The sequence below is a fragment of the Aspergillus udagawae genome, assembly GCF_001078395.1.
Source record: "Aspergillus udagawae IFM 46973 DNA, scaffold_7, whole genome shotgun sequence".
NCBI classification, from domain to species: domain Eukaryota; kingdom Fungi; phylum Ascomycota; class Eurotiomycetes; order Eurotiales; family Aspergillaceae; genus Aspergillus; species Aspergillus udagawae.
The window spans coordinates 1,298,371-1,322,334 of NW_025091270.1; the positions used below are offsets into that span (position 1 = coordinate 1,298,371).

General features: G+C 51.0%; 10 protein-coding genes across 10 annotated transcripts; 6 read left to right on the plus strand and 4 right to left on the minus strand.

Annotated features, from left to right (window-relative positions):
* Positions 1 to 634: 634 nt before the first annotated feature.
* Positions 635 to 2,537, plus strand: Aud_009117 (uncharacterized protein; the record flags this gene model as incomplete). Its single annotated transcript, XM_043293978.1, has 2 exons — positions 635 to 660; positions 692 to 2,537. The coding sequence occupies 2 exons, from the start codon at positions 635 to 637 to the stop codon at positions 2,535 to 2,537; spliced, it is 1,872 nt and encodes a 623-aa protein (XP_043149913.1).
* A 3,171-nt stretch (positions 2,538 to 5,708) lies between these two features.
* Positions 5,709 to 6,884, plus strand: Aud_009118 (tellurite-resistance/dicarboxylate transporter family protein; the record flags this gene model as incomplete). The annotated part of the gene is made up of 1 exon (XM_043293979.1): positions 5,709 to 6,884. The coding sequence occupies one exon, from the start codon at positions 5,709 to 5,711 to the stop codon at positions 6,882 to 6,884; it is 1,176 nt and encodes a 391-aa protein (XP_043149914.1).
* Positions 6,885 to 9,159: 2,275 nt separating this feature from the next.
* On the minus strand, positions 9,160 to 10,371 carry Aud_009119 (RNA 3'-terminal phosphate cyclase-like protein; the record flags this gene model as incomplete). Its single annotated transcript, XM_043293980.1, has 1 exon — positions 9,160 to 10,371. One exon carries the CDS (start codon positions 10,369 to 10,371, stop codon positions 9,160 to 9,162), a length of 1,212 nt encoding a protein of 403 aa, XP_043149915.1.
* Positions 10,372 to 10,663: 292 nt separating this feature from the next.
* Aud_009120 (3-hydroxyanthranilate 3,4-dioxygenase) lies at positions 10,664 to 11,360 on the plus strand (the record flags this gene model as incomplete). The annotated part of the gene is made up of 2 exons (XM_043293981.1): positions 10,664 to 10,695; positions 10,814 to 11,360. 2 exons carry the CDS (start codon positions 10,664 to 10,666, stop codon positions 11,358 to 11,360), a joined length of 579 nt encoding a protein of 192 aa, XP_043149916.1.
* Positions 11,361 to 12,072: 712 nt separating this feature from the next.
* Aud_009121 (CAP-Gly domain containing linker protein BIK1) lies at positions 12,073 to 14,112 on the minus strand (the record flags this gene model as incomplete). Its single annotated transcript, XM_043293982.1, has 1 exon — positions 12,073 to 14,112. One exon carries the CDS (start codon positions 14,110 to 14,112, stop codon positions 12,073 to 12,075), a length of 2,040 nt encoding a protein of 679 aa, XP_043149917.1.
* Positions 14,113 to 15,286: 1,174 nt separating this feature from the next.
* Positions 15,287 to 16,692, plus strand: Aud_009122 (putative serine/threonine protein kinase ENV7; the record flags this gene model as incomplete). The annotated part of the gene is made up of 3 exons (XM_043293983.1): positions 15,287 to 15,406; positions 15,481 to 16,096; positions 16,148 to 16,692. The coding sequence occupies 3 exons, from the start codon at positions 15,287 to 15,289 to the stop codon at positions 16,690 to 16,692; spliced, it is 1,281 nt and encodes a 426-aa protein (XP_043149918.1).
* A 556-nt stretch (positions 16,693 to 17,248) lies between these two features.
* On the plus strand, positions 17,249 to 18,555 carry Aud_009123 (putative oxidoreductase, short-chain dehydrogenase/reductase family; the record flags this gene model as incomplete). The annotated part of the gene is made up of 5 exons (XM_043293984.1): positions 17,249 to 17,327; positions 17,395 to 17,846; positions 17,916 to 18,042; positions 18,222 to 18,332; positions 18,440 to 18,555. The coding sequence occupies 5 exons, from the start codon at positions 17,249 to 17,251 to the stop codon at positions 18,553 to 18,555; spliced, it is 885 nt and encodes a 294-aa protein (XP_043149919.1).
* A 1,069-nt stretch (positions 18,556 to 19,624) lies between these two features.
* Aud_009124 (putative MFS transporter) lies at positions 19,625 to 21,716 on the plus strand (the record flags this gene model as incomplete). The annotated part of the gene is made up of 9 exons (XM_043293985.1): positions 19,625 to 19,818; positions 19,891 to 20,098; positions 20,160 to 20,176; positions 20,237 to 20,339; positions 20,391 to 20,839; positions 20,893 to 20,979; positions 21,031 to 21,084; positions 21,145 to 21,474; positions 21,533 to 21,716. The coding sequence occupies 9 exons, from the start codon at positions 19,625 to 19,627 to the stop codon at positions 21,714 to 21,716; spliced, it is 1,626 nt and encodes a 541-aa protein (XP_043149920.1).
* A 120-nt stretch (positions 21,717 to 21,836) lies between these two features.
* Positions 21,837 to 22,820, minus strand: Aud_009125 (glycoside hydrolase family 43 protein; the record flags this gene model as incomplete). The annotated part of the gene is made up of 1 exon (XM_043293986.1): positions 21,837 to 22,820. One exon carries the CDS (start codon positions 22,818 to 22,820, stop codon positions 21,837 to 21,839), a length of 984 nt encoding a protein of 327 aa, XP_043149921.1.
* A 379-nt stretch (positions 22,821 to 23,199) lies between these two features.
* On the minus strand, positions 23,200 to 23,829 carry Aud_009126 (uncharacterized protein; the record flags this gene model as incomplete). Its single annotated transcript, XM_043293987.1, has 1 exon — positions 23,200 to 23,829. The coding sequence occupies one exon, from the start codon at positions 23,827 to 23,829 to the stop codon at positions 23,200 to 23,202; it is 630 nt and encodes a 209-aa protein (XP_043149922.1).
* Positions 23,830 to 23,964: the final 135 nt, after the last annotated feature.

The following is a 23,964-nucleotide window of genomic DNA, read 5'->3' on the forward strand; positions in this document are numbered from 1 at the left end:
TTTGCCATGGTTCTGCTGCGTTGTCCAGTAACACTAATATTCGTTCGCGAGAATGAGTGAGACGAACAGCTAGCCTACCTGCACAGGGTCTTAAACGGGTCGCGGATGTTGAGCTATCCCGCAATGTTATCAATGGCAAGGTATGGCTCTGTGGCTCTAAGACAGTGTGGTTTACAGTGTCTGTCAATGACCCATCTGCGAGCTGCCATGATAACAAGGAATGCTTTATGGGGGGGTTGTTGCTGTTGGCACCGTTGGAGAATAGAAGTTGGCGGTCAAACCGCCCCAAATCCCGTCGTGAATGCACACGTAGCAGACTAACTTGACCCATCTGGGTCGATTTCCGCGCTTGTAGCCTCTCTTTTTAGTTTAGATAGAGGAAAATGAGGCTGCAGAAGGCAGGGATAAGATGGCGCAGGGTTAGAAACTTCAGTGCGCGTGGACTCGGCTTCAAAATTGAAGTGACAACGATCACTATTTCGAGCCGTTAGTATTTATTGCAGTACATTCAGAGCGAGGGGAATTGGGGACAATTGCGTTTGCTCTGTTCTTACTCACACCTTTGTCTTGGTGAGACCGCATTGTCCATTTGTTGGAAGAAAAAGCGGAGGAAGTTTCCGGGACAGTATCGTCAATGGAGTCGTCTCCAGACTGGAGCAGGTGAGTTGAGCATCTTCATCGATCAACCTAGAGGGGATATCTCTGTTTTCGGCATCCTGCTTGCGCTACACCTTTACTTTGATTTCATCCCAAACATCCAAGATGACCAAAAAAGCTACGAGCATTCAAGTCATCATGCCAACCATGACAGCGTTGCCACTGACTCTTCGAATCACCCTCCTGGATACAGCATCGTCCATTCACCACCATTCACGTTCCTTGTTGGGCCTAGTCATACCAAATTGACAATTCAATCGGGGCTTGCCCGCCATGTCTCGAAACCGCTCGATCATCTCATGAACAGTGGGCTCACCAGGGAGTCCAAACATCATATTGCCGTCTTGGAGGAGGAGGATGTCGAGACCTTTGTGGCCTTCTGCGAGTATGCCTACACGGGCGATTACAGTGTGCCCACGCCGGGATCTTGCGAAGGTGAGAAGGAAGACGCCAGCAATGACACGGCGTTCAATGGGATGTTCTCGAACCCCAATCCCTTTGCCTCGGCCGTTCCTCCCCCAGCACCATCTCCTCCCCCGTCTGTCAAGCTTCCGAACAGGGACCAGGACGTGACAGATTGTGGGGACTCGAAGACTGCCGCCGCAAATGAGGAGTCGGCGCAGCCGCAGAAGGAGGGCGAGGGCGTGAAGGACGGCAACAACGACGACGTGGGGGAGGATGTTGCGGCGCCCGATGATCCGACACTGAATTTGGCATCAACCTGTGACGAGCCAAGTGAGCAGCCTCTGGCTACTCCTAGTACCGAAGAGGGGTTTCCCTGGGGGCTCGGCGAGGACGCCGCGCCCTCGAAGGGCAAGAAAGCGAAGAAGTCGAGGAAGGACAAGAAGAAACAGCAAGGTGGTGCGACAGCAGAGGAACCAATGTCTAACCTGACTCCTCCAACAACCCCTCCTCCTGGAAATCTTAATGACCAGGTCGATAGCCACCTCACAGTCGAGCCTACTACAATGCTGGATGAACCGATCCCAGTGACCGAACCTACTGAAGTAGATAAGGTAGCGAAGGTTGTGGAAGTTCCTGAGCCCACTGGAGCGGACGAGTCCCCTGATGCTGTTGCACTGTCCTTGGATACTGAGAGTTGGGATCGAGCAACCCCTGTGCCTCCCAAGGAGGAGGATACTCTCAATGAGGAGGTGGAACTTGATCGCGACAGTCAAAAGCAGGACAAAGTCAAGGAAGAGGTTGTGTCTCCCCGAAGCCAGATGGAAGCGTTCATTGACACCTCTTTCGCCAAGCAGCTATATCTTTCGCGCCGCCCAACTGGAGTTGGTCTCTGGGATGAGTTTGTGAGCTTGGACTATTTTGATCATCCGTCGACCTACGGGACAAGGCCTCTCACCCCAATTGCGACACACTTGGATTCAAACAAGTCGGATCTCCCGTACCTTGTCTTCCACGCCAAGCTGTACGTTTTCGCTGTACGATACCTGATTCCCGCTCTGGCGCAATTGTGTCTTCGAAAGCTTCACGCGGATCTGCTGCGTCTAGCGTTTCCTGGTCCGAAAGACGGCGAACGGAATGAAGAGCCAGCGGCCTTGACTGCCACCAAGGCCAGAATGGTCCTTGACCTCCTCCACTACACGTACACCAAGACCACCCGCCTCGAGCCGATTTCACCTACCTCGGCCACTCAGCTTCGCGACAACGAGCTTCGGAAACTCGTTATACATTACGCAGCGTGCAAGGTGAGAGAGCTTGCGGAATACTGCCCTCCAATGGAAAGTATGGTAAGCTCGCCGTTGGCTTCGCCGGTGGACAAACGGCCACGAATGGCAGATCGACCTTCGAGCCGTGGTTTCCGCGCGCTCTTAGATTCGACAACCGAACTTGCCTCGGACTTGGTCTTTCGCATGATGTGAATTCGGGTTTCGCTTGCAGTTCACTTCACTTCACTTCTGTCCATCCTATCAGGCGTCTTATTTGTGTCCCGTGTTGAGTATTGTTCACTTTGGCCTTCACTTTTACTAAAGTCGGTATATCCACTTATATCTCTGTCTGAAGTTTGTATCTATGCATGGAACGGGAGTATGGCACGACAAGCAATGGAACAAGACTGTTATCCGAGCATACCTTTTTGAGTCTTGTCCAGGTTTCAACATGGGGGCATCATTTCGTCCAAATTGACAACACAAATGACGATGACCATTCCCCTAGCATTTCTGGTGCATCCTGCTTTATGATCTCGCTTTCCAGCACTCTTGAACGCCTTGTGTACCTTAATCCATGACTGAACAACTGGATAATGGCCTCGACTGCAAAATGATAAGTATGACGAACTGCCCCAAATGCTAATTCATCTCACCAATGTACGCTGTTTTCAAGGTGCAGGCAGAACAAGTGTAGCGTTTTATATGGACACACCAAGTAATTTCCCCCCTGGCCACTGTATAACTACGTCCTATGTTCACCACGTCTGTATGGATAGAGCATCATGCCAACCCTCCACTGCTGCAATCGACATATCAATCACACCTTCTGTATGTCGACGTCGAGCCTACTACTCCGTAGATAACATATAAAGCAGACAAATATGACTGATCTGCCTTGTCGGCATCGAAGTGGATATCACTGTGTTGATACTCGGAAGGGGGGTGTGTGTGGAGACGGACCACCTTCCCGTCCCTTGGCCTTGATTCATATTTCAGACTGATGTATCTAGTGGATATTCCGCCTAGGCATAGTGGATATTTCGGGTTCTATGAATTGGATATCGAGGGAATTGAAGCGGCGACAGTGGACCTTTGATCTGCCTACTGGCTGTGGTAGCAGTTGCCATGTATCACGCTGATATTGCGGTGGCTAGAGACCAAAGCAGTGGGCCAACTGCTCTGTAGATCATGCAGAGTGTGCTTTAGAAATGTATAACTCCCAGGGAGATATTTATGCACACCAGAGCTCCACTGGCTACCTGGCCATGCACTGAATTCAGTGAGATCTGCCATCACAGCCATTCTTGGCGTTGTGTGCAACATGCAAGACTGGACAATAATGCTGACGAACCATGCATGCATGCATCATTACCTCACAGAGAAAACTAGCTTCTTAGACTTGAGTCCTGGTCGTTATTCTTAGAAATGGTTGTTGCTGCCTCTCTGATGGCGATTCTTCCCAATTCCAAGGCAAGCATTGATGCGCTTCGCAGCAACGACCCTCTTTCCGCTCCAGCATCTCCAGCATCTCCATCGACTCAATCGACTCCATCGACTCCATCGACTTCATCGACCTCTCCTCTCGATCCATCTTCTCTTGATTCCGCTAGTTCACGGATGATTAGATTCTTCTGGACCCATGTCTCTTCATGGTCATGTAATAGACAACAGATCATGGCGTGGAAACGCCGTACATCCACTGATAACATTCCGGCCTCTAGTCTGGAGGCTGTTCGACAAAGCAAATACAACGCACAAACCTAGTCCCTCCAAGTAATGGCTTCACTGACCCCCTCCCCCTTTCCTTACCTCTCACTCACTAACTTGCTTTCCTTTCCACAGCCACCACAGAGCTTGGCAGCGGGTCTCCCCGTCGATGATGCGACGTCGATCCCTTTCTTGGCCCGGTTCCTGGGCAAACCAAATTGAATGCGTCGGCGCACGTTGAGATTCACTCGGTGATTTTTCTGTAATCTGCTGTATTTCGAATGTTGCCCAGAACTTCCTCCACCTATGATTTACTAGGGTCTTGGGCTCCTGGCCATCAGGGCCCACTGAATACTCAAGCACCCAACCCCGTCTAATCGGCTTCAAGAGCTGTTGCCTTCCCTATCGATGATCTTCGGTTCCACTATTGGGCTTAATGACCCCTTTCCATTTTCTTATGAAAATCCAACTGCTTCGGCCCGAAAGCCTGCAACCGGGCGACCCGATGAGGTGCTTTCTTCACCCATGGTCATTCCCGACTTCTAACCCTTTGAGTTCGCGCCGTCGAAGACTGAAAAGGTCTCAAGATTCGGATCATGACAACCACTTTCGAATGTTAAACTAGGAATGTCGGCCAAAGGAGAGAACCCGATACCGTAAGAGGCAAAAGATGCCAAAAAGCTGACAAAATAGGAAATGAACCTTATCTCTTCCTTTTTTAGATTATGTGACAAGCCACTCCTATCTTCGCTGTGACCTGTACCCACGCTCGCCAAAAACGCGTCATCTGGATCAGCATGGCGAGAACGTTTGCATTTGTTGACTGCATGCCTTGTTCGACTTGCTTCAGGCACACTCCCGTACCAAATATTCTCTTGGCGAACGCTCGTCAATGTGCGACTATTGTGAAGATCATGGCTCATCCCCCTAGGCATCAGGCTTTACCTTCCACCTTCCCTTTGTCTAGGCTCTCCACAGTGAACCTTCTCTCCTTTGCAAGAAGACGGTTGCAGCTACGCCCCCTATCTGAATATGTGCCTGACTGAGCTCCTTTCCTAACCTTTCCGATTCGTGGTGGACCACTGATCCAATCTGGAGCAATGAGTTTATAGGATGTCCTTCGCGATATCTGCTAAGCCAACCACTGCTGATGCATCGTGCGTTCCTAGTTTCTTGGACTCTTGGCCCAGCCAGTCTTCACATCAGATGGGATGGCAATGGTTGTCAATCCGAAGCCTTCAGTGTTTTATGGTGGTCGTTCACATGCGCATGGCAGTTTATCCGTCTTTTATAAAGTATCTATGGTGCCAACGGTATCTCGTTGTTTCAATCGGATCAATTGCATTCCCTACGGCTTTCCCAAATCTTTCTCTCGTCTTTCTTTCTGCAGGCACCGCATACTGCATCCCTTCTTTCAATTGCACTTTGGCTGATCTTCACTATTTCTACCACGAGCTCTTCACTAGATTTCATCTTTGCCTTGTCTGTGGTTTCTGTAGTGGAGTCGGGGCATTGACAGGTCATCTAAACATCCCCTCTCGTCCAAATAGGATCTTGTCTCATGTTCCTGGTTCTAGGACATCTTCACTAAGCTTGACATAACTTTCCTTCTTCTCTGCCGTTATTCATACTCTTTTTATATCCGTATCAGGACCGAGCTACCTCGCAATCACGATGTTCGACGATCATGTTCCACCATCGCCACAGTCTGATTCTGGCTTTTCTGAACATGAGATGAAGAAACCTTCTCGGCTAAGCCTTCGTGAGCGCCTACGGCACTTCACCTGGGCCTGGTATACCTTGACGATGAGCACCGGTGGACTGGCTCTTCTGATTGCTAGTCAGCCCTATACCTTCAAGGGAATGAAGGGCATTGGGATGGCCGTTTATATTATCAATCTTCTGTTATTCGCCCTCGTCTGTTCTCTGATGGCGCTCAGATTCATTCTGCATGGCGGTTTCCTTGACAGCCTGCGCCACCCTCGCGAGGGTCTTTTCTTTCCTACCTTCTGGCTGTCCGTTGCAACGATCATCACCGGCTTGCATCGTTACTTCGGCTCCGAGGATCTAGGGTCATATCTCATCGTACTCGAAGTCCTCTTCTGGGTCTACTGTAGTTGCACCCTCGCCACAGCCGTGATCCAGTATTCATTCCTCTTCGCTGCCCACTCCTACGGCCTCCAGACAATGATGCCATCATGGATCTTACCAGCCTTCCCCATCATGCTCACCGGAACCATCGCCTCTGTCATCGGCGAAGACCAGCCCGCGCGATCCGCGATCCCCGTCATCACCGCCGGCGTCACATTCCAGGGCCTGGGCTTCTCGATCAGCTTCATGATGTACGCCCACTACATCGGTCGACTCATGCAGTCAGGGCTTCCCTGCCGCGAACACAGACCAGCCATGTTCATCTGCGTGGGGCCCCCGGCTTTCACCGCGTTGGCTCTTGTAGGGATGGCCAAAAGCCTGCCCGAGGAATTCAAGGTCATCAACGATGCACACGCCCTCGAGGACGCTCGGATCCTCGAGCTATTGGCAATCACGGCTGGTGTGTTCCTGTGGGCCCTGAGTCTCTGGTTCTTCCTCATTGCCTTTATTGCCGTCGTCAGGTCCCCGCCTACAGCCTTCCATCTCAGCTGGTGGGCCCTGGTCTTCCCTAACACCGGTTTCACCTTGGCCACTATTACCCTGGGGACGGCATTGGGCAGCCCGGGCGTCCTGGGCGTTGGCTCGGCCATGTCGGTCGGGATCGTCTGCATGTGGCTCTTCGTTTTCGTCCACCACATTCGTGCCATCATTAGACAAGACATCATGTACCCGGGCAAAGACGAGGATGTGGCAGAGTAAATCCAGCCCGCAAACAATCACACTGTCAATGACCTTCAACTGCTACAATCTTTCAAATTCTCTTGCTTTGCTATGATTTCCGGCGTCGTGTCTTTCGTCTTCGAAAAGAACAGGCCCATTACCTCACCCATGCTTTTCTTTTCCTTTTTTCTTTTTTCGGCGCTATCCTTCATTATTTCAATTTCCACAAATTCATCAGTCGGCGTGTTCTGCATTCCAAAGGCGTTCGGGTGCACAAATCAGTCTCATTCTGTCGTATATGATTTCCTGTTCATCAGCAAGCACTGCACATCTATGTTTATTGGACTGGAGCCTGCTTTTGGAGTATATATGTATGTTTTCGGGTTATTCGATGCCCTTGGGAAATCCTGGTACTATTTAAGATGGTTAATTCAGGATATAGAATATCGAGGCAATCTATACTAGAGATCTTTTACTCAAGACAATGTTGACAAAAGCCCTTGCCGTACACCCAGGTCAAAATACATGCCTACGGCGGCTTGCTCCTGAAACTGTCTTCTAGTCTATAAGAATGCTTTGGAGCTCAGGACTGCTGGAGTTTGAACCGCTTCGAACTTTCTGCTCAATCCTCGCAGCCTCTAGTCGTTACGAACACAATCCCAAGGCAAGTTTCCAGCCCTGGACTCACACGTGCACTCTCCAAACTTGATACAATTTCAAATGCAATTCATAATGACGCTTTATTGATTCTTCATTCATGTTCCCCCCTTCGGGTAAGAGATATGCAGATTCACATACAAGCTCTGTCACTTACTGGGCCTGCCCACGATGCGAGGCATGATGCTCCGAGGAACGAGGGCGGTGGCAAGGGAAGGGATGTACGACCAGCTCGCTGTCGAGCCTCCGTGGCGCGCAGTTCGAAAATGATCAGCTTCTGATTGAAACGAGGAAGTTTGAAACTTGCCAAGTGGTTCGCTCAGCTTGACGTACTCAATGAGGTACCTATGCAGGTAAATAGTCTGCTCTGAACAGAAGCTGGCCCCAAGGCAACTTACTGGGGCCACTGTATTGAGACATGGGAGATAGGCAGAAGGAAGGCACGGGAAGCCGGCGAAGACGAATGTCTGGAGAGAGCCAAAAAAAAGGGTGGTTTATGCTGAGAAACAAGGACAAGGAGAAGGATGGCGCAGGAGAGGAAAAGAAATGACTCAAGGGCAGGGGTAAGGAGAACAGCGGGAGAGAAAAGGAAGAGGAGGAAGAGGGGATCAGCTGTCTTTTTGTACTGCATTGGTGGCGGCCATGACCCCCAGGGCAACCGCTGCAGATAAGGAAGGTACGATCAAACTATGGTACTGAATAGCTTCATGCTCCCCAATCTAGAAAAGATCGCTGCGCCGGGAACTGGTTGAGCAGATTGTTGCCTGAACTCGTGACGAAAAAGACATGTCAGAGTGAAAGGGGCGCACAAAATAAGGTCATCATGAGCCGTTGATCGTCCGGTCCTGCTTTGACAGAAGGACTAGGTACATAGAGAGTTCTGCCATACTCCCTCCAGCTTCAAGAAACTCGGACTTGGGCCAGGCCGAAGTCCAGTCAGTAAGAGCATTGCTTATGTCCCTGGGGCAGTAGGTCGGATATAGCTTCTTCTTAGAATGCGCTTCCGTATCGGCATACAAATTTTAGCAAAAGCGAGGAATAGTAAAAAGAATAATACGAATACAAACGTGTTGAAGACTTCAGTCGTTGACCTCAAATGCTAAACTGTGCAGGATTAGCATGCATGATAGTACTGTCCTATATACAACAACAGTGCGCCATAATAATTCTTTCCCAAAACACCATAAACGCCTCTTCTTCGAATACCAGTTCAATTTGCCCTGACCAAGTGTGCAGGAGCAGCTCGGGTAATCGAAATATGGGTATAATGCGACGCAAAAGGTGAACAACCTTTCAAAACTTTTGTTACCCTCGCGAAACACCTCAAGATATTGATTGTCCTGCCAAGGACCTTGGTTGTATGAAATACAAGTGGCTTCGTGCTGGACTCCAGCCACACAGGCCAGACAAGCGATAACGTTTTCGTTAGGCTCGAGGCAATTCACTCGACTTTAATGCACACCTGGGTAATGCATATCTCCCGGTGGCTTGTTACCGGAGAATGATCGGAACAAGACAATCATGTGTGCGCGGAGCTGCTTTACTGCTTTGGATGTGCAGAGAAATTCCCAGACGGCAGTTGAGCCTCGTGTTAATACCGCATGGGCGAGCATATGTAGCAGACAGTCATATGCCGCCAATTCGTGTCTTGCCGTGATCAAGCAACCTTCCGACCAACGTTGCCAATACCTCGTCCGACCACGCTCACGATAACGTCCCCTTGCTCATTCTCACCGGTAGCATCTCTTAGACCCCAACCAGGGGCACCGAACTTGCCCAAGTCTCTGGCCAGCTGGATGATACTCTCATCGGCAATCACTTCCCGTCCAAATTGAAGTCGACCCACGTCCTCCGACCCCATCGTCATCAAGCCCAGCATGGTTGAAGCTGCAGCCGGTGCTACGCATCCGCCCTTCGATATGGTTTCCAGAAGCTGGTAGGCACATTGTTTTCCAATATCCTCCGGTGCTTGGCCACCCGCAGGCGGAGAGGCGACATCAGCGGAGTACAAGCAGCCAGTCGAAGACTCCGCAACCAGGGATAAACCGAAACCAAGACCGATCTTCTTCTTTGCGGATGGGTTGTTTCTGTCAGGGACCAGCGGCGCGGACGACACGTCGGAGAAAATATAGGTGTCGGGAACGAGAGGATTAAGGATGCCACGCGCCACATCAATCATCCTTGCATTGTTGGATGCTGAAACACCCACCGAGTACGCCACGCCACGAACCTTCTTGACTCTGCCTGGGTTCATCAAATGCAGTGTTTTCGGAAGGCGTACTTGGTGGCCGAAAACCAACTGAACTTCTCCACCACCTCCCCTGCCATTCGGTCCGGGATTAGACCTGCGCAGAACACGAAGCTCAATGTTGTTGAAGATACCGAACTGGTTGTAAAGCGGAAGGATTGCAGTGCGGACGCTGTCCACGGACATGTCCCCAGCGGGTGTGGCCGAAGTGATAACGCCAGGACCAGTGAAGAGTACCTTGATCGGGGCCTTAGAGAATGGCGCGAGGAGACAAAGAGGTATTAAGTAGTAGCTGACGCCTCGAGTGCATCCTGCAGGGAGCTCATGCCGGATAACACCTCCGCTGGTGACCCCATTACCTACAACGCCTCCAGTGATCAGACCAGGCTTGTAGATAACGATAGTACCCGTATATGAAATTTCCATCTGGGAACCATTTGTAACTGCCTCTAAAAGACGCAGAAACGAGATTTCGTGGGAAGCAAGACCGGGATTCGTGGGCGACGAAGGACGGATCTGGGAGATATGAATTGCACGACCGGTTAAGGTTGAAAAGACCAGTCGGTTCACAAAATTCTTGTGACCGGTGAACCGGATGGGAGGCTGGGATGTAGTGGCCATGATTGCTGGATTGGAGATCTTCCGATACCCTGTCGTCGATATCAGAAGCTGATTCTCTCAATCTCAAAGTGTGGATAATTTTTGATAAAAAGAGAAAATCTGTCGGAGAGATGATCTTCCTTTCCGATTGTCCTGTTTATCTATCTCCGGCTATCTCCGCCAGATGGGATGACCGCATCGGCTTCGGTCTTTGCTTGAAAATCAAACCATGTATGACTGCAAATATAACATCTCGCAGAAAAGTCTGTCCGGCATCAGAAAAGGCCTCTAAAATAAGAAAAAGCTTGCGACAATGCTACCACCATCTCTGAATATCCCGAAATGGTATTTCCTACCTCAAGTCCCACCTGAAACCGCATACCCCTCCCCCGCGTCGCAGGGAGCATCTCCTGATACGAAGCCATGAAGTGCACTTGCATTTCACATAATGACTAGGCTACAGGCTCGAAGAAAACTCTCATCTCCTTCAACCGCCGGTAAATAATTACTGCGTCTACCACCCCTCCTCCCCCGCGACAGCCGGATACACGGTCATGATCGTTGGGGGCCCAAATGCCCGCACGGACTATCACATCAACTCGACCCCAGAATTCTTCTATCAGTATCGAGGCTCCATGCTTCTAAAGACAGCGGATACATCAGTCACTCCTCCTGTCTTCCAGGATGTCCCCATCCATGAAGGATCGATCTTCCTGCTGCCCGCCAATACCCCGCACTGCCCTGTCCGGTTCAAGGACACAGTCGGCGTGGTGATGGAGCAGCCTCGGGCCAAAGACGCTGTCGATACGATGCTGTGGTTCTGCAAGAAGTGTGGGGACGTAGTCTGGGAGAAGCGGTTTGTTTGTACGGATTTGGGGACACAGGTGAAGGAGGTGGTGGAGGAATTTGCTGCCGATCAGAAGAAACGGACTTGCAAGAAATGCGGGACCATTGCGGAAACGAGATTTCAGGAAGGGGAGATTGTACAGCCACCTAGATTTTTAGAGTGACTAAGTTTCTACTTTTTGTTACCTACAAGCAAGACGAAAACGAGGCCCAGAGAAACCAGATGATGAGTCATGTACTGTATGTAGTTGTTCAAGCACTGTATTCTGACAATCTCCAATTTGTACATCGATTTGATGAGAAAGACACAGGGCGTTGTCTCAAATGCGCTTGCTGACTAGATGAGGAGCTGAAAACCGCAACTCGCTTGAACTAGTCATGTAATACTGTCTGAAGCATAGCGGGAATCAAAGATGGGTAGGATGGGCCGAGGTTCTGCGATTCTGCGGGAGGTGTTTGTAAGAACAGGGTCTATTGAGCCCAAAAAAAGTACAGTAAGAATACAAAGGAGGGTGAAATGAAAGGAAAGAGCTGGTAACAACCGAGTCAGAAAGAGTGAGGGCTCGAAGAGCAATGAAGGTATTAACACAAGTGCTGAATAAGGTATCGCCTTGAGATTGAATCTCTAATGGCAAGGCTGGGCTTCATATGATCATGATAGCGAGAGCCCCCAAGAAAGGAGATTATAAAAAGCCGCGAAAAGTGAGGTCTAGGGCAAAAGGCGCATGGCGTTGCCAGAATAGAAAGTATGCAAAAGTATTAATAGGTTCGGCCATGTGCCGAATGGAGAAACCCGCTCAACAACAAGGACAGAAGAAATAGGTGATCGTCCAACATAAGCCACCATCAGCAGCATCCTGACCCAACGGCCGCTGTTCAGTCATCAAAAGGGCAATCAATGCTTTCATGACCGTCCCTCTCACAGAGGGCACACCACTTCGATTCATCAATCACTCCACTGGCTTTCCCTGCAACAGGAGCCATTGAAGCCGTGAGTCCTCCACTGAGACCCTTCAATCCCTCCAGGACGGCATCTCGTCCTGTCTTTTGAGGGGTGGCGCTGTCCTCATCCTTCGAAGGTAATGATTCTCCAGCGATGGAAGTCCCGGGGGTCGACTTGCCGTCCGCAGAACCCTCGTGGTGTGACTGCTCTACGGGGAGTACATGCTCGTTCTTGGTTTCGGCACCAAGGATGTTTGTGCAGCTCAAGATATCGTGACCGCCGGTTTCGCAAATTTCACACCACAATGAATTGCCATCATCAGAGCGGCCATCAGACTCATGCATGGTCTCCAGACGGTGGCGGGAGGAGTCCGAGGCTGCTCGGTGGTGTGAGCCAAACGGCTGATACTGACCTTCACCATGTGGTTGCTCTTGCCAGTCATTAGGGACCACTGTGCGGTCAGACAGTCGATGAGCATGGTTGATAGTGTTCGCGGTCCCGATATATCCAGCAGAGTTCGATGGTTTGTGGTGAGTCGTTGGAGCGCTGATCGTGGAGCTGCGAGTACGGCTTTCACTGCTAAGCCGCAATTGCTGTAATTCCCGCTCAAGCTCCTCGATGCGATAGTTCTTGCTCTCGGTTGCGTGCTCAAATTCCTGGATACGCTGTTCCAGATGAGCGATTTGTTCGGACTCATGATCCTGTCGAGAACTTGCAAGCCCATTCTGCAGGCCAGGGAAGTTCGGATCGCCCCTGCTCAACGAATGGATGATGGCTTTGAGGCCGCGAATCTCGTCGTCTTTTTGATCTAGTTCCTTCGAGTACTGCCGCCCTCCTTCTCCGCCTGAATGGGCATCCCTCAACATAGCGGTGGAATGTTCCCGCTCTTTTTTCAGCTCAAGCTTTGTCCTTTCAACCTCTCCTCGTAGGAACTCAACCTCAGCCCGAGCTTCCGCCTCGCCACGTCTTGCGTCTTCCAGGCCCTCTTCTAGCTCCGAAACCAGCTCTTCAAGCTGCTTCAGCTGCCTGGCAACGGCCTCGACATCCTCACCTTGGTCTTGTAGCTCTTTATTCTGTTGCATGAGTTCGTCCAGGCGCTGCTCGTAGACCCGCTCAGTCTCGGACGCGGCTATTTCCAGCGTATCAAGGGTGCTTCTGAAGTCGGCTCGATGGAGATCGAATTCTGCTGTCAACTGAGCAATCCTTTCATTCTTCTCCCGCAGCTGGGCCCTGATGGACAGGGCATCAGAACCTTCCAGGTCCTCAATTGTCCTCTGAAATTCCGCCAGGGTATTTGCCTGTTCCTCCAGCTGCTTATCGCGGTCCAGTAGCTGCCTTTCCAGGCTCTTAATCTGATCTTTCAATTCCTGCACCTCCGACGCCATCGAGCTGCGATGGAAGTCGGAAGTTCTAACCGAGGACATGTCATCATCCACGCTCAAGCGGGAGGGAGCCCTATCGGATGCGCGAGACGGAGCTTTAACCGGACTTCGAGGATAGCCATTGGGACTCGGCCCTGTTCGAGAAGCGGTGGACGGAGTACGAAGACCGGCGAGGCTAAGCTTGGAGGGGGGCGGACCACGAGGCGATTCAGGGCGAGGTAGAGAGGGTCGTCTTACACGCGGACGAGGCACTGCAGGACTAGGTCCGACGGATTTGCTGAAATTGATCGGTCGCGAAGGCGTCGGAGGGGCGGTGCTCACGGTAGGGGCGGATGAGGAAGATCGCTTCGTGACGTAGCGATTGTTGTTCATAGGAACAAAGATGCCGGAACCAGGGACAGTGGTCTTGAAATACTTTCTCCCTTCCACATCTCCATTGTTCTTCCCCCTCTTGGCATGCTCCGGAGCCAGTTCGATCCCGGCGAACTTGCCTGGTTTTCCGGCAACGCTGCCCAGGTAGCGGACCGTCCCATACATGCCCCCGGGAACGTTGACGACATCGCCGACCTGGATCTCGTCGAGAGGCGCCATGGGGATGGAGGTCGAGATTTGAGAGAGAGCGTGCTCAAAGTACTCCAAGTGACGAACGCGACCAGGGCGAAAAGGTGAAGGGCCCAGAAATTCAGAAGGGACACAAGTCAGGAGGGGGGAAAGAAAAGAGCGGCATTAAAGGGATGATGCGGTACAAGGAAGAACAGACACAAGTGGAGCTCCTGCACTTTAGATCATTGACTGGTCATTGATTGATAGGAACAGATAAGTTTTCATGGCTTTTCTGTCAGCCAACAATGGACTGTGAACTGTTTAAGGGGGTTGACGGGGGCGTTTCTTTTTCTTATTATTATTTTCCCAGTTGGGCAGAGAAGAAGCCCGAAGAAGAAGAATGAAAAGAACGGGATCTAATTGGCAAAACGGGCACGACGAGTAGCGTTTTAGGCATGTAGTGGATAGAGAGATACTTATGAGAGGATTGACGTCGAGAGATCATCGATCACCCGACAATTGCACTGATAGTCTGATCATGTTGCTTCCCATTATGTACCAACATCATCTACGCAATTCTAAAATAACTAACGGGATGATAACAAACGGAGACACGAACCATGGGTTAAGTGCCCGGTACTCGTAGTACTATTATTATTATCTGCTGCTCCACAGTGCCCATGCGTAGTCTGACGAACTCCGCGGCTGGAAGGCAGACGTTCCCTTTAATCTTTGAAGAGATCCTATTGTCGATGAGACATTCATCACCTCTCCATTCCAACCTTACTGCGACACATGCTCGACTGAGACATAAGAGACGCTACTCTGTACAGCAGTAACCATCCCCCGACGCTAACAATCAACGACCTTGCAGTTCTCCTAATTAACATCTCTCTGGTTCGTCCAATTGTCCGTTCATCCATCTGGCACCTTCATCTCCCACGACTCTCTCCTCGCGTTCCTTATCCTTGCTCCCGCTCCAGCTCGAGGCCACTTGTCCTTGAATATTGTCCAATCTCGCTTCCCGACTTCTATTCACTGTCACGAAGTACGTGATTGCTCCACAGTGGGACAGTGGGACCGCGCAAGTCGACCATTCTGCGGAAGCACTTGCACGACAACTGCAGATTGATGAGCTGGAGAGATCACCAAAAAACAATCAATCATCATCTTATTCTGATATAGAGTCGGTCGCGACAGCTTCCCTAATTCGTCGCGCAAGATGGCTCAATATTTCTTCGATCTGCTCTACAACTTTACCGATTGCATGTGCTGCTTTCCGAGCACGCCGCAGTTGAAAATCAACAACCGCAGCTTCAAATTATTACGGCTCCTTGGTGAAGTAAGTCAATCAGATCTCCAGACCATGTTGTTTCGTTGTTATATCCCCTTAACTGACAACGCCGACTCCGCTAGGGTGGATTTTCCTACGTTTATCTCGTCCAAGATAAGGCGACATCAGAGCTCTTCGCCTTAAAGAAGATCCGGTGTCCATTCGGCCAAGAATCTGTATCACAAGCTTTGAAAGAGGTCGAAGCCTACAACCTATTCACATCACAACCGAACATCATCCATTCGATAGACCATTGCGTATCTACAGAGCCGGGCTCGAAGTTTCGTTCCGATGGCGGCGAACCAGGATCGAAAACCGTCTACATCCTGCTTCCTTACTACCAACGCGGGAATCTTCAAGATGCAATCAATGCGAATCTCGTGAACCATACGCGCTTTCCCGAGAAGAGACTGATGGTGCTTATGCTCGGCGTCGCCAATGCGCTTAAAGCAATGCACCAGTATCGGGTAAAGAGTGGCGCTGGGTCTACCCGCAGAGCCAAAGCGGTCCGACGCGAGGGCGAGGAGGCGGACGCAGGATTATCAATGCAAATGGGCAAACCGAAGCGTCGAGCAAGCCAGCGAGTAGACGAAGAAGATTCAGAGAACGAGCCGTTGATGGATGACGAGGTTACCAGAAGCCAGGAGGGAGTTCAGGAGGGAGAACTCCGCCCTTATGCGCATAGGGACATCAAGCCTGGTGAGTTGGTGCGTCTGCAATTCTATGCGCAGAGTGACTGACTTGTGCCAGGCAATATCATGATCGACGATGACGGTCAGACTCCGATCCTCATGGATCTCGGCTCCCTAGCGCCCAGCCCGATTGCTATCACCTCCCGTTCACTAGCTCTGGCCGTCCAAGATACTGCTGCCGAGCACAGTACCATGCCGTACCGAGCGCCTGAGCTATTTGACGTCAAGACCGGGTCAATCATTGACACCAAGGTTGATATCTGGTCCTTGGGATGCACATTGTACGCCTGCCTTGTAGGGAAAAGTCCCTTTGAGGCCAGAAGCGAGGAGACTGGCGGGAGCCTCAGTATGTGTGTATTGGGCGGGGACTGGCGATTCCCAGATGAGAAGCCCGGGGCTACCAAGGGTAAAGGCCGAGCTGGAGCTGAGGATGCGGGTAAAGACAATACCGCAACCATCAGCGAGCCAGTGAAAGAGGTAGTGCGAAAGTGTTTGCAGGTTGAGCCTGCTGACCGCCCTGACATCGATGAGCTCATTCAGATCATAAAGGACGTGATCGAGGATCTTTCAGATGACGATGGTATCGCTTCAGGGTCAGCTTGAACGGGATTATTCTATCGAGAGTGACTTTTCCTTTCTCTCTATCGAGAAACCGTCGCCTGTCTTCCTTTTCGCGATCTTGCGACCAACGCCTTGTCTTGACGGGGCCATTATGTGCGGATTGTATTGTGTTTCAATCCGATTTGTAAAGTATGAGCCGAGTGCTCAACATATTCCCTGGATATCTCCTTAATGTCCATCATCTCTTATGAAATTTGTATTTCGATTATACTTCTCTCTCTCTGAGGCCACAAAGGAATCCGGTCGATGACAGAGTCTCGACTAAGTCTTCCCTTCTTCATACTGCTGTTATACCGACTCTTCCTAATACTACTGGTGATTGGTCGTTCACACTTACTTGACCTTGGTAACAATTCACCGGACCGAATAGGCAATGGGGCGTCTCGAATGCTTAGGACGTCTTCCATACGTAATGTGGACGGACTCATGATGACGAAAATCAATAGCCTCATTCAATCGGACAGCCAGCGACAAGTGAGGCTTTTTAATGCTACCAAGTTGTACAGACCCGGTGAGCTCTTGATCAACAGTCGCAAACATGGCCATCGAATGGGGATCCGAAACCAAAGGTGCCGACGTGGTCAATGCCTTTCCCATGAGCATCAAGAAACGAACATGTAGGCCAAACATTTCAAGCCCTTTTCAAAGGCTGCGATCATAAGCTGAATCATGTTTTATGAAAAGTCCTCATGACCGGAGTCATTGGGACAGGACTACCAGCAGCAACCGCCGAGGCCCTGGCAAGCGGCGATGCAGCCGCCATTATCCTGATGGGCAAGTCGCAGGCCGAAGCGCAAGCGGTGATCGACGATGTCAACCACAAACATCCCAAGGTCAAGCTGATCTTCATCTCGGTAGATTTTAACCGGTTGGCCTCTGTGCGCGAGGCGGCGGAAGCTATTAAGAAGCTTGATGTTCCTATTGATGGGTTTGTAGGGTTTCCCACGGTAATGGCTGCACTGTGGATGAAGACGGAGGATGGAGTTGAGTCTCACTTCCAGTGCAACTATCTCAGCAATTTCCTCCTGATCAATTTGGTGGTGCACTTGATGCCGGCGGGTTCAAGGGTTGTCATGGTTTGCTCTAGTATCCGGCCTGAAGCTCCGCCGCCGGCGTGGGATGACCCCAATTTCGCGGTAAGTGATCTCCTCTGCTTTGGATCAGGATACGAAAGGTAATCAGACGCGTATCTGTCAATTCTGCAGGATGGAAAGACATATCATCCACTGGATGCATATGCTCTATCGATGTTTGCCAACGTTCAGTTGATCAAATGTCTGGCTATCACGGGCTGTGGACGGTCAATGGGCACCTTTTCTGTCAATGCTGGAAGTGAGTCTGCAACCTCATCATCCTCCATCTTGGCCTAAGCTGAACATCCTTCGGACACCAAACCAAGCCTTCAGACCGTTGCTTCGCCAGAGCAAGTAGCTTCATGGCTCCAAAGGAAGAAAGAACGTGCGTGCCAGAACGAGATGACTCCCTGCAGTTGATGAGTTCCTAACGGTCAGCCCTGTTTGAAGAGCGGGAAGATCTACCGCTTCTGCTTCAACAAGCGCCAAAGTCAGTGTCGCAGGGCATTGCCACGATTCTCAGAGCTCTTCTCGATCCGGATATCAGCGGTGAGTGGAATCCTTTGTTATGGTTGTGCAAGATATAATGTGTCAAGCTGGAGGCTATCATGCTGATGGATATATCTCGGGAATAGAACACTCCGGCGCATACCTAGGCAATTGCCAAATTCTTGCTCTGCCGAAAATTGACTTTCCTGCTGGTGAGGAGAATGGTCGAGCGTTGTGGACACGGAGTGAGCAGATGGTAGGGCAAGAGTTTAAGCGTCTCTAGTGTTGACCAGGTTGTCTGTCTACTTCTGTGTAGGAAAGTAGATATGATTGTTCCCAGATGAGTATACATTTGCAACGATAGATAAAGCCATCCCAAATGACCAGATAATAGGGCCAATGTGTATCCTGTGATCTTGCTAATGAGTAGATGTTGTTGTCTCCATGGAGATATGCAATGAGAATAATTGCTGAGAGGTGTCTTATGTGCGGGGAAACCCAGCGGTCTCCAACTTGACCACGAGTCTATTAACCACTCAAAAAGATCAGTTTCATTTCATCCCATATCTGTCGGCGAGCCCATCCAATGACGCGGAAGACGAGGAGGGGAGAACATCTACTACTGTCAAGCTACGGTGATAAGCAACTACCCCGGTGGCGCTGGCTAGCTCCTTGCTTAGCTCGACTGCCATTTGAGACTGTCCAATGAACCTCGCCAGCAGCCCATCATCCTTGTTCCTTTATTTCCAGACAGAGTACCGTCAAGAGAGGAGAAAATTCCGCTTCCGAAGTACTGGTCTCTTTGTGTTGGTGGAGTCATTGAGCCAGGAACCTGCTTCCCTCGTCTCATGCTTCTGGACTATGGATCATCGCCTCCTCGTGGAGAGAGCCCCGATAAGCGATCAAGCGGGCCTTCTTGGTATCTGAGCTCGATGCATCCATGCATCATCGTCCAGTCCCATGATAGCGGAATGCTTCCGAGCCGTGCTTATCGGCTATGCGTTGTGCTACATTTGGAGGTTGCCCTTGCACCTAATAACTATCAGGAATGTGCATCTCCGCCATATCGCCTCTTGGTAGATCCTCGAGAGGAGGATATAACGAGTACTCGTACTTCCTTTCAACTCCGCACGCTCCGGTTGTCTTCGAGACTAAATCTTGTAGAAGCAACCTGTACCTGTGGGTGATTGACACATTCTGCAGTGAGACTTATCTCCACTCAGCATACCAATTGCACACCCATCGGGCTGAGGAGAGGTGTGTATACATTTGGAACATCCAAGGACAAGTAAACAGCATTATTGCAGTTCACCGACAGCATTTTCACCTTCTGCAATAGATTTTGTCTCGTCATGGCGCCTCGTGTGGACAGCGACGCCATCCCAGGCACGTTCACCCTGGTGGACGTGGATGGTTCCTTGGCCACTCGTCACCTTGATAGGGGAGACAGAGATATCGTGCTCGTGCCTGAACCCTCCAAGGACCCTGATGACCCCTTGAATTGGTCACCACGGCGCAAGCTACTATCTACGATCTGTGTGAGCGTGTAAGTCAACCGAAGAGGTTGTTTTGATCCAGGGTTCTTTATCAAACAACTAATCTGCTCCCTATCGTGCAGGTACACCTTGTTTGCAGGCATCTCAACCTCGGTTGTTTATTCGGTGCTGGTTCAGCTCTCTGAAGAGACGGGTGTTGCGGTGGACACTCTCAATCAGGGAACCGGATATATGTTCTTGCTCGCAGGCTGGGGCCTTCTCTTCTGGCAACCATTCGCATTGCAGTATGGTAAACGGTTGACGTACATTCTTTCATTAGTTGGAATATTGGTGAGCCTGCACAGTAATTGTACCGTTGCCAAGGTCGAGAAACTGACAGTCGTTGCAATAGGCTACCTTGATATGGGGGTACGTTATACTGATGCTTCACCGTGGACTCTAATTGCTTATAGTGAGACTCGCCAACAGTCCTTATGTTCGTTCGAACGGCGAGTGGATTGGCCGCAGCATTTTGTCAGGCTTCTTCGTTGCTCCAATTGAAGCCCTCCCAGAAGTGACGGTCACGGATGTGGTGAGTATTTGTGGCTCATAAGCGTATGCCGCATATTTTGATATAGTCTAGTACTTTACCCATGAACGGGGGACGTATATGGGTCTGTACGCCCTCTTTCTGGCTGGGAGTAACTACTTTGCGCCGGTCATATGCGGCTTCATTGCTCAATATCAGGGATGGCAATGGGTTTTCTACTGGCCTGCCATCTTTTGCGCTGTGACTATCGCATTCCTCTTTCTCTTCATGGAGGAGACAAACTACGCAAGGAAACATGCCGAGACAGCCACGGTCGAGGGCGTGTCAGAGTCGCCAACGAACCCTTCCGCGCAAGGTGACCAGGAAAAAGCCCTACCTTCTGCTGCGCAACCGGATGAAACAGAGTGTGGAGTTATCTACAGCAAGAAAACCTATATTCAGAAGCTGTCAATCGTTGGACCTCAACAACCCAGGAACAACATGTTCAGGAGGTTCTACCAAACATTGTATTACCTGAGCTGGCCAGTTATCTTCTATGCTGGGTTCGTCAGCGGTTTCTCATCTTCGTTTCCAACATTGGATACTGACGGGGCAGGTTTTCGTATGGCTCGTATCTGATATGGTTCAACGTGTTGAATGCCACTGCATCTCTTATTCTGGGGTCAGCACCATATAATTTCAGGTAAGTCTGCTCAGAGAACGTCCTAGCATGCGTCCGACTAAAGTATATCAGTTCATCAATGGTCGGTCTGAGCTATCTCGCATGTTGTCTAGGTGCCATTGGCGGGTGAGTTGGTCCTTAGGGCTAGCGAGCAATCAACGTACAGACCCTACTAACTCAGCCTAGGTCACTTTTTACAGGAAGATTCAGTGACTGGCTTACTATCAAACTAGCTCGACGGAACGGCGGAGTGATGGAAGCCGAGCAGCGTCTCTGGCCCTTCCTTGCGTGTTTGATTCTTGTCCCTGGGTCCTTACTCCTCTGGGGTGTTGGTGCAGCCCACGAGGTCCACTGGTTCGGACTTCTAGTTGCAATGTGCCTCCTTGCGCTCGCCAACACCTGTGGAATCACTCTGAGCGTCAACTATCTCGTCGACAGCTACATGGAGCTGAGTGGCAATGCGATGGCTAGTGTGATCTTGGTTCGCAACACAATGTCGTTTGCCATGGGCTACGGGTAGGTTACGCCACAGGGGACTTGAATGCGTGTGCTGACGATGACTTTACTAAAATAGTATTACGCCCTGGCTTGAAGACCTGGGATACCAGAACTGCTTTGTGTCCGCGGCCTTCATTGGCATGGCCATATCTGCCGTGTTCCTGGTGATGATCAAATGGGGAAAGACATTCCGAGCTCGCAGTCGCGACAAGTACTGGAGCATTGTCAGGGAGAATCAAGCCAGAGGAATGGGACATTGATAGTTGTAAAGTATGAAGAAGGCCGTCACGGGGAACGAGCCACGACGGTGTAAACGACAAACTTCATGATATATACATCTCTCAGACTATGCAAATAGCTATACATTCGTATACAAGTGCTCATTCAGCCAGCTTGATGTTGCCCTCCGCATCATAAACAATCTCTCGCATCTTCACACTCCGCAGATGATCCACCCCTCCGGACAGCGAACAGTCATGATAGAATAGATACCACTTCCCCTGGAACTCCGCGATGGAATGATGCGTTGTCCACCCAAGGACAGGCTCCAGGATCCGGCCGCGGTACGTGAACGGCCCCAGCGGACTATCCCCCGTCGCATACACCAGGTAATGCGTATCGCCCGTGGACCATGAGAAGTAATATTTGCCATTATACTTGTGCATCCACGCCGCCTCGAAGAACCGCCGCTCATGGTCATCCGCCGCCAGCGGCCTCCCCTCCTCATCCACAATCTCCAGCTCTTGAATGTCCCCCTCAAACTCAAGCATATCCTCCGTCAGCCGTGCTACCCGCGGATACAGCGCCTTCACCCCCTCCCCGCTGGGCTCCTGCGGGCCCGTCTTCGACGCATCAAACTCCCATTCCTCCTTCTCCGAGCGGGACCAGCACTGCAGCTGCCCGCCCCAGATCCCGCCAAAGTACAGATACGCCTGCCCGTCGTCGTCGACAAATGCCGCCGGGTCAATGCTGTAGCTGCCGCGGATGGGATTCGGCTGCGGCGCGAACGGCCCCTCGGGCTTGTCCCCCACCGCGACGCCAATGCGAAAGATGCCCTCGCGGTCGCGGGCCGGGAAGTACAGGTAGTACTTGCCGTTCTTTGTTGCGGCGTCGGGGGCCCAGAGCTGCTTGGAGACCCAGGGGATGTCGGAGTCCTTGAGGACGACGCCGTGGTCGGTGACGGGGCCACCGACGGTCTCCATCGAGAAGACATGATAGTCGTTCATGTCGTATTGGTCGCCATTGTCATTGAACTGGATGTCTGTCTCGCGGTCGTGTGAGGGGTAGATGTATAGTTTGTTGTTGAAGACGTGGGCGGAGGGGTCCGCGGTGTAGATGTGTTTGACGAGGGGTTCGCTGGCCATTTTTCTCTTCCACGGTCTAGTTTAACGAGTAGAGAAGTGAAGTTATTCCCTTGAACATCCTGATATCGAACGTGCTGTTGGGTTTGGATTCTTATACCATCTCCACTGCCTTGGTTTTATCCGACTCAGGCTAAACAATAGACCCCAAGAAATTACCCCACCACTCCATCAGGCTAAACGGGGGATTAGATTCGAGATACCCTAATCGATTCAAGTCAAACTGAAATGTAATCCCTATCCAACGACATTCCAGTATGCATTTAACTGAATGTATGTGTCAAAGCTGAATATATGCAGCACCACCACAAACTCCCGCAGAACCAACAAGACAAAGGTGACGAACAAAGCACAGTACGCCTGTCTCAATGAACAATGAACATCAACGCCCCCATGCCTTCCACCGCAAAATAGTATCAGGATCCTCCCTCTGCGCCTGTAAAAGACCTTGCTCCCACTCCCACTCCATCTTCGCCAAAAGCTCCTCTGTTTCGTCCTCTCCATGCTCCCTAACAGTAGGCGACTCACACCCCCTCAGCCCGATAAATCGACCGAACCGTCGCCGCTTCGTCTGTAGGTCGACGCTCTTTTCGCCCTGTGTACCGATCCAGGCGGGGATCGACACGGGGTATGCCCTTGTGGCTTCCACCGGGGGCCATACCTGGTGGAAGTGACGGGCTAGATCGTCCAGTTGCCGATTTGTGAGTAGGTGGTAGGCGAGGAGGGTCTTTGGAAATTCGGGGTGCTGCTGCCCCGTGGTGCTGGAGACGAGGGGGCAGAGCGGGGTGCGTAGATGGCGGAGAATGGGCTGGAAGGATGGATGGGCCTTGCTGGGTCCTCTTCCTGGTCTTGATTCGGCTTGTGATGGTGGCTGCGATGGCTTTGGTGTTGATCGGCTCGAGGTCGAGTTTGTGGGTGTTGATGGTGAGAATGCACAGGAGATAGTAGGAGATTGAGGAGACGTGGGGTCTATCACGATACGGGGAAGGGTTGGATTGTTGCTGCCCTGCATTTTGAATATGGAAGAATTGGTTTCTAGTGAAAGTGGGAGATAGACTTTGGATGTCTCTGTAAGGCTATTGTTTCTTGGTTGCTGCGTGGGAGTAGATTGCTCAAATCAAAGCACTTGGATCGTAGCAGAGAAGTC